Below are 13,388 nucleotides of genomic sequence, written 5' to 3'. Positions count from 1 at the left end.
CTCACAGCAGGGCTTCACCAGTACTAATGGTTCATTGTTGAACGTCCATGTAAAAAATGTGATTTACTGTATATGTTTTATGTGGCCCATCTGTCTGCAGTGGATTTTACGGAAATCTCATTGTTCTACTTATTGGAGTTCAATTTTATGGGCCATGGACTGTGAAAGCATACAGTCTGAAATAAGAAATTACAAGTGTCACAAAAGAAATTGCTGGCGCACGAGTATCTTCAATTATCAGGGCATGATTTGCTCCATAATCACAGCAGTGTCAAACTGTCTTATGCGCTATGTCCCTGGAAGCAACTTTTTACAGAGAAAAATACTGTAATTTGGCTTGTCAGTTTTTTTTAAATTACTGCTCTGTGACAAATGCTTTCAGCCAATTGTGCTAAGCAAAACGTCCCTGGAGTGAAAGGGTTTCAGACCGTTTAGTGTGGGTTTCAGATCTCCTTACATACTATACACCATATGCAATGATTGATTATGACTGGCCTGCTCCTGTGGGCTTTTGACACTTAAGATGTTTTATGTTTTGGAGCTCAAATATGTCAGACAGCCCTCATTTCCATAACCTCAGTAACCCACTGACCTTTGGCTGTTTAAAAATCGCCAGACGTCTGCAAGGAAAGGACTCAACGTAATACTTCACAGGAGGTGTATGGGGAAGATGTACAGAATAATGGATGTTGTACTGTGGCGTTTTTTCTCAACATTTTCTGGACACGACTGATAGGACCCTTAAAAAAATCATAAAAAGGAAATATTATAAATCCAAGAACAGTGTTCTGTTAAGTTTTGCTTCACTTTAATGACTTCAGCAGGTGCTTCGCAAGGGGGTTGTTTAGATCCTCAGAGAAGCTGCCTCGAAATAGATTTAAAGCTTTAGAAGTATGGACAAATTGCCGCAATTTGACTGTGAAAAGGAAGTAAACAGTAGGAAAAGGTCCGCTTTGCCCGCAAGCACGATAATTTTTCTCTTGCAGCTCTCGGGGTTTGATCGTGTATGAAGTATGAGAATTGCCATGCTTATTTTTCTTTTGAAAAACAGATTTTCTCATGTAAGGGATACAAAGCAAGGAATGTTCTTCAGTACAGGCTGAGGAAATATACAAGGTGAAGCCAGCCAGAAACAGTATGGATTCTGACGGGTCCAGTTTGATTTTTGGTTACATGTCAACAATGGCAGTCCTTACGTTTTCTTTTTTTGTGCGCGCAGCTGTCTGGAGATAGTTGGAGAGCTGTCGTTTTAAAGTCAGCACTGCATTCCTTCAGAAAACTTTTAAACTGTCATAGAGCAGAGGCAACAACTCCATAACAAGGAAGTCAATGACATTGTTTCCATCAGTGTAAAAGGAGTACCTACTGGTCCACGGCATGTCAGCAGTTTTCATTTCTGTGTTTTATAAATTTCTATGTCTAAAATTTCTAAAATCCATACATTAATTCGAGATATCTGAAGTAGTTTTCAATGGATGGGACTCCCAGTCATCACTTATTTGTTTACCCCCCCAAACAATGATTGTCGGCCAATTTCCAATCATGACATCTACGCTCACATTTAAATTTACTCATGCAGCAGAGAATTTTCTAACGAGTCATACAACTCAGAGAAGTGAAAAGTGCATTTCACAACAGATGATGAGCTTTAAATAATAGTTTGTTTGCCTGGTATCAATGTTTTTGCAGGTGCACATTGCATGATTAGCTGCCTGTAGGACTGAGCCAGAGAGGACATGGTAGGACCTACAAAATGGTCATGACAGATGGCATCCTGCAAATATCTGTTGCAGTTAGGAGATCATGAGAGAAGAGGGTCCAAAAGAGATGGGTTTGAGACTCTTCTTGAATGATGGAAGGGATTCAGCTGTTCTGAGGGAATCTCTCATTGCAAGATATGGATTTTAGAAATCAAATGAGATTGTAGTCAGAGTGATAGAACTTATATGGAACCTGAATCACCTCGATGATAGCACAATGAAGTGTAAATGAAGAATGAAGTCGGAATAAAGTCTTAAACTTTAAATTGGTGTTGCTGTTGTTTCAGTCAGTTGCTGCTAACTGATATGATGGATCAGTTTAGTCCATGTTAATTGTGGACCGCTAGTTAATATGTCAAGTTGTTAACCATTAAATGGGTTTTTTCTGTATCGCACGGGATGTGAAAGATGGGATCTTGGAGCTGTTCCATGGTTGTTGTGTTGTTTATGCTTCTGATAACTAGCAGAAGCCACAGATCACATGTTGTATAAGTGACTGATAAGATAAATTCTCATCTTGGTTCCCAGTTTTGTTATATGTGATGGGGTCATTGTGGGGTCACACAATCCTAAATATACATGATGTAATTTTATAAAAATGTTCTTTCTTAGGGCATTTTGTCTTTATTGGGTGAAAAAATATTAAACCTCAATCAAAATATGGTATTTTAATTCCACCAGTCACTTCAGAAGCAGTTTTTTTTTTCCAAAAATAAAAACTTTGTTTTAAATGCGGCCCACGCTCTACGAGCAAAACAGTCAGACCTATATTTGTGTGTCATCACTTTCAGGCATCATCCCTTTGGGGTGATGTTTAGTCTGGGTGGTTTTGTTTTGCTCTGACTGAGCAGTGCATGCTGGGATGGCTCAAGGTTGGGTAGAGTTGGGAGTTCCTGTTCCACAGGCTGTGCAGTCAAAGGCTTCTCACTGGAATCAGAGGTGTATTTATTGATTTGGCAGAACACACAGACTTTGCATTTTTTGTGAGTCTGACTACCATGTGACCGGAGGTGGAGGAGCATAATGGAGCGTAGAAATGGATGAGCTCTTTGTGGAATTGGGGTTGTTATCCTCTGACTGTTTTGTCAGCCGTAACCAGACACAGACACAGCAGTTAACATGTCGATAATCTGTAACTTGATCACCCCCTCAGGGTAGACGACATATTAGCCCCCAAATCCAGCCATATTGTTTTCAGAAATGCAAAAAACGTATGTAAAATTACAGATTTATTGTTGGACTCATGAAGTGCTTTTGTCATTTACTGCACATCAGTTTTATTTGACATCATTACGACCAGTGGCTCAAACCCCCTTTTTCCATTCCAGGTGTCTAAATTTTTCCCCATGCCACTCTTACATTGTAGGACAGTGTTGTTTTCAGAACTTTGAACTAGGGTTTGAAACAAACACAACATGGAAGGCAAACCTCTTAAACAACACAGCTGTTCTCCCAGCATCTGGGTTTTCAGCCTGGCCTCGTAAAGTTAATGTTCCCTTAAAAATTTTGCTTTTTATATGTAATATTATCTATGGAATTATAAATGTGCAGATCTCCTCATGTCTTTGGGAGGCTGGTGCTCTCTGACTTGAGGCTTCACTCCCCTCTGTCTTTCAGGGAATTAGTCACAGATGTTTGGATCATTCCAGGACATTGCATATGTAGTTAATGTCATTCTTATAAGCTCACATTTTCAGTTTTTAGCATTTGCTTTCGTGCTTCTGGACAAACCAGATTTAGTCAGCAACTGTTCATTTGCAGAATTTTTGCAGAATGATGGTCCATTGTTGACAAAAATGGCATTACAGCTTTTTTTAAAAAAGGCCAATTAGAACAGGTATAACATCCATCTAGCTGTAATGTCATTTTTTATTCATGCTACTCCTTGTGTGCAGTATAGAGTATATATCTGATGTGCATAAAAGGGGCTTCTGACTAAGTGAGCCATAGCTCACACTTAAGTAAGACATATGTTCAGAAATTTGTTCTGCTGCCAACCTGCTGACTTATCTTACCTTATTTTACTGTGGCGGAGACCTTTTACCTGTTATACCAGAGTTCTGTACATGGAAACTGTAATCGTTGCAAGTATGAATCCTTAATATACTCTCTATAAATCTATGGGTATTTCGTGATGTTTTCAATTGTGTGGAAGTCAGTATTTACTATACGGAACACTGCACCTACTAAAATTGTTCTTTTTTAAAATGAAACGTACAATATATGTTGATTTAGTCTGATTTAATAGCCTACAGAATATGTGGAAGAGACCAGCCAACCGTGACAGTACCGGATCCCTTTTGTGTTTCTAAAATCTTCATGTCATCAACCTTTCCTGTGGAATAACTGAGACAGTGTAGTTATTTTTTTTTCTATTCTAACAAATGTAAAAACAGAACTGTTGCACTCTGTCAACCATGTAACATTAGTTAAAAAAAAAAAAAAAAGTATTTGCACAGGTACGAGAAGCTTTAATGTTTTTTTAAAAAAAAAAAAGCAGTTTGTCCATACGCATGTTCAAATAAAAGAAAAAAGTGAGGTTTTTTTAGTAATATTTACTGAAAGATATATGTACAGTTCTAAGTGTCTAATTTTTAAAAACCAAGCAAAAAAGCATCAGAAAAAATTTTAAAAATTAAAGAACGAAGTGAAACTGTATGCTGTATGTCTTACAGGAGTCAGCACCTGTACAGCAGAATTGGCAGTGGGGTCAATACAGTGGCAGCACATGCATGTCAACTAATGGCATTTGTCCATTATTGTCCATTACGTACATTAAACTTAATTTCATCATTTGAACAAATAAAATAAATTGCGAGTTTTGTTTTCACTTAAATGGACAAGCTGAACAAAATTCTGAGAAATTTCGGATATTTTATTCGGTCTCGTCTCCCCACGTCTAATGAAGACCCCTCTGCAGTAGGATTTTTTTTTACGACTTCTTAACAGGCTATGTTATGTAGCTCTGTTTTACTTTTGTCTGTATTGATTGCTCAGAGCAAAGTCAGGGAGGCTGGGAGGTTGTGTTTTCCCTTCACTATTTATACAGGCAAAGGTTAGTGTGGGACTGTACCGCTCACACTCAGTGGAGTGACCAAGCGTTGAAAGCAGTCATAGAAAGCGATGTCTCAACATCCACTCTGCACCAGTGTTCAGTCAAATTCATTCTTGGTTCTTGTGTACCATTTTGCATCTTCCTGAAATAAGGAGCACTAGGTAACTTAGTGGTTAGAGCCGCTGATTTTGAACCCGAAAGGATTCAGCTGCTGCTATACTGCCCTTGATCAAGGTACTTACAGTGAATTGTGGCAGTAAAAACTGCCCTGTTGTTCAAACGCGTAAGTCATTGTAAGTTACATTCTAGAAAAGCATCCAGTGAGTAAATGGTTAACTGGATTTTTTTTGTCTCCACGCAGACATCCCTTGGTCAGTTCAACAAATTTATGGGGACTGTCATTTAACTTGGGGGGTGCGGTGGCGCAGTGGGTTGGACCACAGTCCTGCTCTCTGGTGGGTCTGGGGTTTGAGTCCTGCTTGGAGTGCCTTGCGATGGACTGGCGTCCCGTCCTGGGTGTGTCCCCTCCCCCTCCGGCCTTATGCCCTGTGTTACCGGGTTGGCTCCGGTTCCCCGCGACCCCGTATGGGACAAGCGGTTCTGAAAGTGTGTGTGTGTGTGTGTGTGTTGGATTTGCAGATTCTTAAAGAAACCTCCTTGAAAGACCTCTGCTGATTTGATTTTGCTGTTATCGCTTAATCTGTGTATTAACTTTGTGTTGACAATGACTTGCTGTGATAGAAAAAAAGCCAGTGCCAGGTATGTCATGTCAGTTGTTTTAATTATGGAAAGTTTAATAGTTAGTTGAGTTGTAAAAGTGGGGTAAACATGCCAGTCGTTTAAAATGTGTATTTGATGTGCTGACCCATTTTCTGTCAAAACAAAGTTGTATTTACTGATTCATATTTTGGCATGTGCAGGGCAGCTTTTGCTAAACATGAGCAGACATTACTGTCCATTTTTGTGTCTGCCAGTGCCCAGGCAATGTCTAGGCCCTTCGTACCATGTACACAATAAAAACTTTGCACATCCATCACTTGCATGTAATTTTGGCTCTGATGCATTTGGGCTTTGGATGCCGTTTTGGATCCCTTCAGTGAGAGCAAATGGCCTGGTCACATTCGCCCAGCTGCTTCACTGGGCAGCGGGTGCTCCTTCACTGCTTTTCTGCTCACCGTTAGGTCAGATATTGTGATTATATCAGTGGCCCATAGAATGACTTAGAATGTACAATAAGTCCTTATGCTTATTTCTGAACAGGTCCACTGGTCTTATCTTTGTCCAATTATGAGCCACCCTGGCACTTAATGAGTCATAGAACCCTCCTAATCCCCAGGGAGGTGGTCCCACCCTGTAGAGTGCATCTTGACAAAGTGGGGCATTCAGGGGTGACAATATACATTTTTAAAAGGCCTCCTTGCTGGCTAAGACCTGCTTAGGTCATTTTAAATCCTTGCTTATATCAGCTTATTATAGGACAATGAAGTCAAAAATAATATTAAATATTACATCTGATTTTGCTGGTAAAACATTTAAGAACTTTCAAAGTAGCAGCTGAATATGCACTGAAATGCTAGGTTGTACTCTTTTTCCTCTATTGTTGATGCTGTATTAAAAGTTATTATTACTGGATGTGTAATATCAAGGATTTGGCTGAAGTTAGGTCTTCGCTTTGCTCTAATGCTCAGGTGAATCTTTTCCACTGTGGGTTACAAGGTATGTTATACTGAAATTGCTCTGCCCACTCCAGTCGCCAGTTTGTCATATTACATTATAGCAACATTCTCCAGTAGAAAGAAACCTGACCTGTCTGGAATGCCCAGACTGTATGATATTCTTCCAAACATCCCACACTGTTTTCAGAGGAATCTTGCTGCTATTGGTGAAGGGAGCTTTTCAATATGAGGTGAGGTGCAGGCAGGATCATGCTTGCCTTTACACTGGCTGTATCATACACATTGCTGTGATTCTTCTGAAACACTGACCACATACATCCTCATACCCAGGATGATGTTAATGCAGCAGAGGTGACGGCAACCTCTGGTTTCTGGTGCTGTGACAGCCAGGACATCTCCTACGATGAGACAAAGGAGATTTCTCAGAATGAGCATTGAGGGACACTGAGCATCCCTTCGCTTTTCACTCTGTTCTCCACATTGTTTCCATGTGGAACTGTTGAGTCTGTAGCAAAGAATTTGAGTTCTCTATTCCTCAGTTTTTTTTGAGAGACATTTTTCATGCTCAGTGTAAACACGACTTAAATAGACACTGGTCCCAGTCAACCTGCACGTGCGCTGAGTGGTCGGACTATACGTTTCACCGTGTACGACCATTATGAGGACCATATAATATTACATTGTGCTGCGAGCAAGTGTCTAGGGGCAGATCCTGGCTCCATGCACCGTGGTATTTGTATTGTAATTGAGCTCCAGCCTCAAGGTCTTGCGCCTGACATTAAAATTTTTAACAAAAATCCAACCCCCCAGGGTGCGAACCGGGAATAGTGAAGTGGAGCTGGGTGGGGCTTATTGTTGAAGTACATGAGAATCTCTTGTGAATAGCCGGGCCTGTTTGGTCCTGTCTCCTGGCCATTTATGAAGTCTGGAAAGTTTTGAGGGTTTGTTGAGTTTTTGCTCCCCCAGACCCAAGCTCATTTTTGGCTGTGAGCAAGCTCCCTGGGGGTTTTAAATATATCAGGGCTGCTGATGAGCTGAAAGCACCGGCACTGTTTCATGCATTCTGAGAGGTGCAGTGGGCTGGAAACCACCTTCATGCTCACACCTTATATGCACATACTTTAAGCATTACCATGCTGTGTAAATGGGTAAATGATGGTAAGCTTGTAACTAATAATTGTAACCTTATCTTCGGGCAGCACGGTGGCACAGCAAGTAATGCTGCTGTCTCACAGCACCTGGGTGGTGCGAGAGGACGTGGGTTCACTCCCTGCTCAGTCTGTGTGGAGTTTGCATGATCTCCCTGTGTTTGTGTGGATTTCCTCTGGGTGCTCTGGTTTCCTCCCACACTCCAAAGACATGCCGTTCTGGTTCACCCATAGTGTGTGATTGATGGAGGAGTGACCCATTATAAGTAGTGTACAGTACTAGCAGTGTAAGTCACCTTGGTGAATAAGGTGTGTGGCCTGATAACACTACATAGAGTTTGTTGGAAGTCGCTTTTGTCTGATGAATAAATAAATGGAAATATCCTCACTAGGTAGAGTTTAAAACAGATCATAGCGCTACAAGTCTGACATAGTTCTTTAATTATCTTTAACTCCAAAACAGTGCACACTTAGCCACAATTAAAGTTACCATGAAATGCAAGGTTGCATAGCAGATAAGAAGACCACTGAAATCTTCTTGAGGTTTAAAAAAAAATGTATATAATAATGAAAATAATGTGTTCTGGCAATCTCATCTTTGACCTTTCCAAGTGCATTTGTGTCTAGGTGACCTGATAGTGGCACATGCCAGCTGAAAGTGCTTTTCTTCTGAAGGCTGTCATCCAGTCATGGTCAGCCAAGCACAGGTCCTCACCACATTTTGACCTGTTTCTGATATGTATAGGGAAGACCACCAGGCATCAAGTTTTCACTCACTGATAAAAAGCTTACTTTTTAACCATGAACTTCACCTTGGGACACTGAACAGAGAGTCCTTTGTTTCCAGCATATGTTGTTCATCTTTGGACCTTTCACGCAACTTGAGTAATCAGTAGAATTTTTCAAGCTGATCTGACCATGTGTGAAATGTGGCTTTAGCACATTCTTCCCATGATGTACTAGGCTGGATCGGTCCCAGTCAGCATGCAAGTCACAGATCCCCTATGGTACTACGTACGTGGCTATTAACTTGCCTCGTATTTGTGGGCTACAGCCCACTGGCCAATTACAGAGAGGTTAGGGTTTTAAGATTATCTCTCTCACTGAAGGAAATCATGGATTACAGACCTTGGAAAGGAATACATTAAAAAATGCCAACAGTTTTTATACTGTAATAATAAATGTTCTGCTCAGCACCTACCAGGTTTAACAAACTGCTGAAAATACAGTTAGCCACAAATCTGAAGACTATTTTCAGTGCTTGTTTGCATAAAATTAGAAGAGCATAGGAGCTGGGATTAGCTTTTACTAAACCTCTGAGTGGAGCAGTGCATAGAAAATGCAGCTGCTTGAGCCTTGAACGATGAGCCTTGCTGGGGGACCTGAATCCATAACCTTCAGCAGCTCGACCCAGGACGGAAGCTGCTGCATTTCTTTCAAGCATCCCTGGTGCCAGCTGACATTACGCTCAAAGTGAGTGATACTTCTCGATTAACAGGGTGACAAACCTTATTAGCGTTAGATGTACTTGCAGGTTTCTGTTTGGACCCATCCTGGCAGATCTGGCAAATCTCAGACACATCGCTCTTCGGCACAAACACCCTGATTCTGAGCGGTGCTGGGAGACATCTCACTTGCTGAAAGCCCTCTTCTTTCCCTAACATTGTCAAGATGGATGTGAAGTTCCTGGGGAGTGAGTGCGGCTAATAAGTCTTAACGGTGTTGAGTGTTATTAAAAATAGAACTAAAATTCTCTGGGAGCTGAACTAAACACAGCCATTTTATTATGAAGCAGGGAATTATATTATTTAATGCTGTTCTCTGGAAAAGTATTACTGATTATATATTTTTAGAACTTTAATGGATTGCGTTTTAACTGCTTGACAGGTTTCTCTTCAACTTGAGTTTTTGTCAGAGGACATTCTTTACCCTGGATTTTCTTATTTTTTGTCAGTTACTTTAATATAATGTAATGTAACTTTAATGAAAAGACTGACTCATTCTTGAGCTACAGTTCCCTGTAGGTGCCGTGTCTTTTGTAAAGAATACCAGGTTTTCCCAGGTCTATCAAGAAAGCCACTTCCTTTGTCTTTTCCAGCAGTCTGCATGAATGTTGTTGTTGGACCGAGTCCTGTCTGCTGTCACTCGTATAAACTCTGCATGACTGAAGCAGAAGGAAAGCAGCAGTCTGAAGAAGAGGATGTTCAACTGCATTTGGTGGTGGGGGCCAAGTAACCACTGAGATTCTGCATACATATGGAATCAAAGCTCCAGTCTGTGCCAGTAGTTCCTGCTGTCTGGAATCCACAGCATGTCATAGGTGATTTCTCTTTCCTCTAACTTATGAGCTCTCCACCAACTGCTCCTGATGCCAACTGATGCCTTCCATTCAGGTTAGTTTGTTCTGCTGTAACTACCCAGTTATGATATGTTGCTCCAAATATCTCCTTCATATTCATCTCTGCCAAAGAATCGTAAACTTTTGTCTTCCTGGTTTTTTTCCCTTGCAGAATTTCGCAAATGGATTATACTAAGTGCTCATATCCCGTCTCAGCTGCTTGTTTTAAAATGCAGTTGTGTGCTGCAAATGTTGCATTAAACCTAAAGTAGCTGTCTGATAGCTTACTGTTAATAAGTCACTACTTAGATGCAACAGACTGAGAGACCTGGAATTGTCCAGCAATCCTCCTAGGGCTGCTGGAGGTGTTAGTGTGAGGTCAAGATGCTGTATGTGTTGGCAAACAACGGATATGCAGTGAAGCCCTTTTTTGTTAGCACAAAGTCAGTGCCAGCAGTTATTTAGTGTTATTTGACACAAGAGACTGGCCCGTTATCTCAATCAACCGTTTCTTCACTAAAAAGATAGAAGGTAAAAAGTACAGAAGAGTTTCACAGGAGCCTGACAGGTAGGACATTTATGGAGCTGGAGTGAAGCGGAGATCAGTGTCACTGCGATTATAAGAAACAGGAAATTGCTGACAGTTGGAATGCACCCCCGCATGTCTCTGTAGAGTTTAGTACTTGTTCAGTTACTTTGGATAACTTCCTGTAAACAAGCAGCCCCCTCCCTCTGATCTTAAAGAGATTCACACTGGCCTCTGCATAAACCAGACCAGGCCTTCCAATTTTAAAACAAAATAAAATGAAGGGAGTGAAAAGAAATCCCTCTTCAACTGAGGGATCAAGCTTTTTCATTCCTTTAACTTGATGAGAGTAAACAACCAAGGAAAGGAGCACACGAGTCTAGGTTGGTAAAGAATGATGAAAATGGGAGGAAGTGATGAAATGATCTTTGGGATACTGCCGGCTGCGGGAATGTTCTGGATTTTAGCTGAATAGAGGTTTAATAGACAGAAATGCACCCCCTGATTGTGAAGCCATGTGTAATATGCTGTATATACTGTTTAATTTCTACACTAACTCAAGTTTGCATGGCATCAGAATAGTTTTTTTTCTTCTTTTTCCTTTTTACAGGTGAAAAATATGGTATCATAATACTAAAAATTGGTTAGATGGATTCATAATGAATACAGGCTTGAATAACATGGGTTTTTACTCTGCTGGTGCAGTTAGATGTGAAGTGCCATTCTTCATTAATTAATTTAAATGACCAGCGCAGATGGTCTTGGGGTGGGGGTCTCACTATATTTAGTTTCATGGGTTTGAAGCACTGAAAGCCCAAGTCTCCTCCACAACCCAGTGAACCTGATATCCGCAATGAAAACACAGTCAGGTGTCTTCTCAGCCTTGGAGGTGCACACACATTCATGGGAAAAAGTAATCTCTTCTCCTTGAGCAGCTTTTGTCTGTTTATCTTGGCTGCCCCTTTCAAATGGAGCTGAATACGCTCAGAAATTCCAGTCCGAAAAGAACAGGATTGCATCTCCTCTGCTCTTCACACGGTATGTGACAGAGGAGCGGTGGAGCTCAAGGTCATTCTGAGGCCACTTCCTAATTGACTAGTTCACTAATGGCCCCTTGCTGTGTCACTTGGTTTAATTCACCCTTAGAAGTTACTCTGGAAATCAGTGGAGAGGAACAGAGCTGTGATTTCACTTGCCTGTTGTCCCAAACCTCAGTTTCTGAATTGTTGTAGAAGCCAACCATATGCATTTTTTTTTCAGTTTTCAGCCTTTCTTTTCGTTACCTTTGTGAACTTGTGATCATTTTCACTCATTTTACATCTCTAGTGGTGTACAACTGCACACCAGAAACCTACTGGTTTGGTCTCATGTGAAAGCCTTCAGCTTGCGAGTTGTAGCTGTATGTTTACTCACATCTTATGGAATGCAATGAAATCATGCTTTCTGCTACCCGATACGACATGCCAAATCACAGGGATTAAGGTCCCTATTTGTCATAGTTCTGGCCTAATATTTATGCAGTACATCGACCTTGTTGCACAAGTTTTCCAAGACTCTCCAGTGTAAGTTGTGAAACATGTTATTTTTTGTCTTCTTAATGAACAGTCGTCTATTCATATTAGCTGCAATGTGTTGTGTGTAAGGGGGGCGCGGTGGTGCAGTGGGTTGGATCGGGTCCTGCTCTCTGGTGGGTCTGGGGTTCGAGTCCCGCTTGGGGTGCATTGCAGCGGACTGGCGTCCCGTCCTGGGTGTGTCCCCTCCCCTTCTGGCCATACGCCCTGTGTTGCTGGGTAGGCTCCGGTTCCCCGTGACCCCGTATGGGACAAGCGGTTCCGAAAGTGTGTGTGTGTGTGTGTGTGTGTGTGTTGTGCATAAGCATCATTTGAAAATGTGTATTCTGTTCATCTGGTTTTTGTGGGGTCCAGCACTATTTGGAGTGGTTGATTTTTTTTCTTTTGTTTTGCTAAACAACATATTACACATTTGAACTGAAAATTACCAAAAGGATTTTACAGTCTTCTGGAAGATTACTCAGGCTGTTGGCAGTCATCGACAATCATCATCTTTTTTGCGTAACATATGCTGGGGGTTACTGCCGTTTCTGGTGCGAGGACCCCACTGCCTTGTCTTACATTCACAGCACTAAACTAGATTTAATAGCTGCTGGGTGCTGAACATACTTGTAGGCTAACAGATGAGTTCTTCAATATGGTTCAACAACTGTTTTATTTACGCATAGATAAGGATAATTGAAAAAACTCTAAACACCTGTCACGCGGAACCGAGGACGCGGGGGCAGCTGAATCCAAGTGCAGGATCGGTTGTCAGGAATCAAGGGATCAGGCAAGTTCTCGTTGTCGGCGACGGGCGAAGAGTCGGTAGGTCGGCGGTCAGAGTGAGAGCAAGGATCCGAGGACGTGGTCAGGGCATAAAGCGAAGGGTCGAAAGTCGGGAAACGGAGACAGGAAGCAAGTGACGAGGAAGAACTAGACATAGTGCAGGAGGGACGGCTGTCTCAGTGAGATTCCGCCATTGTACGGGAGCTGTGGAGGGTCTTTTAAAGGAGAGCGCTCAGTCGGGTGCTTGATTGGTGTCAGCTGCTGTCGATTATGGTGCAGGCGTGGACGTAACAACACCATAGTAACATACCACTCATAATTATAACAGAAAAGTCAAAGATGGCCATGCACCTGGAAATGAAATGTTATATAATGCAGGTAGTGTAAATAATGTAATATCTTTTGTCACCTGTTTTACCAGCTGAGTGGGAGGTCCACAGGCATAACCAACCATGACCGCCAACAAGAGCGCCAAGGCTGCTCCCCAAAGTGGAGGGGGTAAAGTCTCACGGGATATCCTGGACAGGTCAGTGATAATCCCCTTGG

At 41.7% G+C, this 13,388-nt stretch overlaps 1 protein-coding gene across 3 annotated transcripts in view; it reads left to right on the top strand.

The window, feature by feature from the left end:
* The window catches only part of dennd2b (DENN domain containing 2B), a 46,607-nt gene that overhangs the window by 1,456 nt on the left and 31,763 nt on the right, over positions 1-13,388 (top strand). The window contains exons 1-3 of one of the 3 annotated variants that reach the window (XM_018752704.2): positions 9,283-9,332; positions 9,738-9,959; positions 13,264-13,368. In XM_018752704.2, coding sequence (XP_018608220.1) covers positions 13,295-13,368 — 74 coding nt within the window. In that variant the 5' untranslated portion in view covers positions 9,283-9,332; positions 9,738-9,959; positions 13,264-13,294. The other 2 variants (XM_018752705.2, XM_018752703.2) reach the window with 2 other exon arrangements.

Source organism: Scleropages formosus, chromosome 11 (genome assembly GCF_900964775.1).
Source record: "Scleropages formosus chromosome 11, fSclFor1.1, whole genome shotgun sequence".
NCBI classification, from domain to species: domain Eukaryota; kingdom Metazoa; phylum Chordata; class Actinopteri; order Osteoglossiformes; family Osteoglossidae; genus Scleropages; species Scleropages formosus.
Note: the sequence above shows the minus strand (reverse complement) of the source record. Positions and strands in the feature narration are given on the sequence as shown.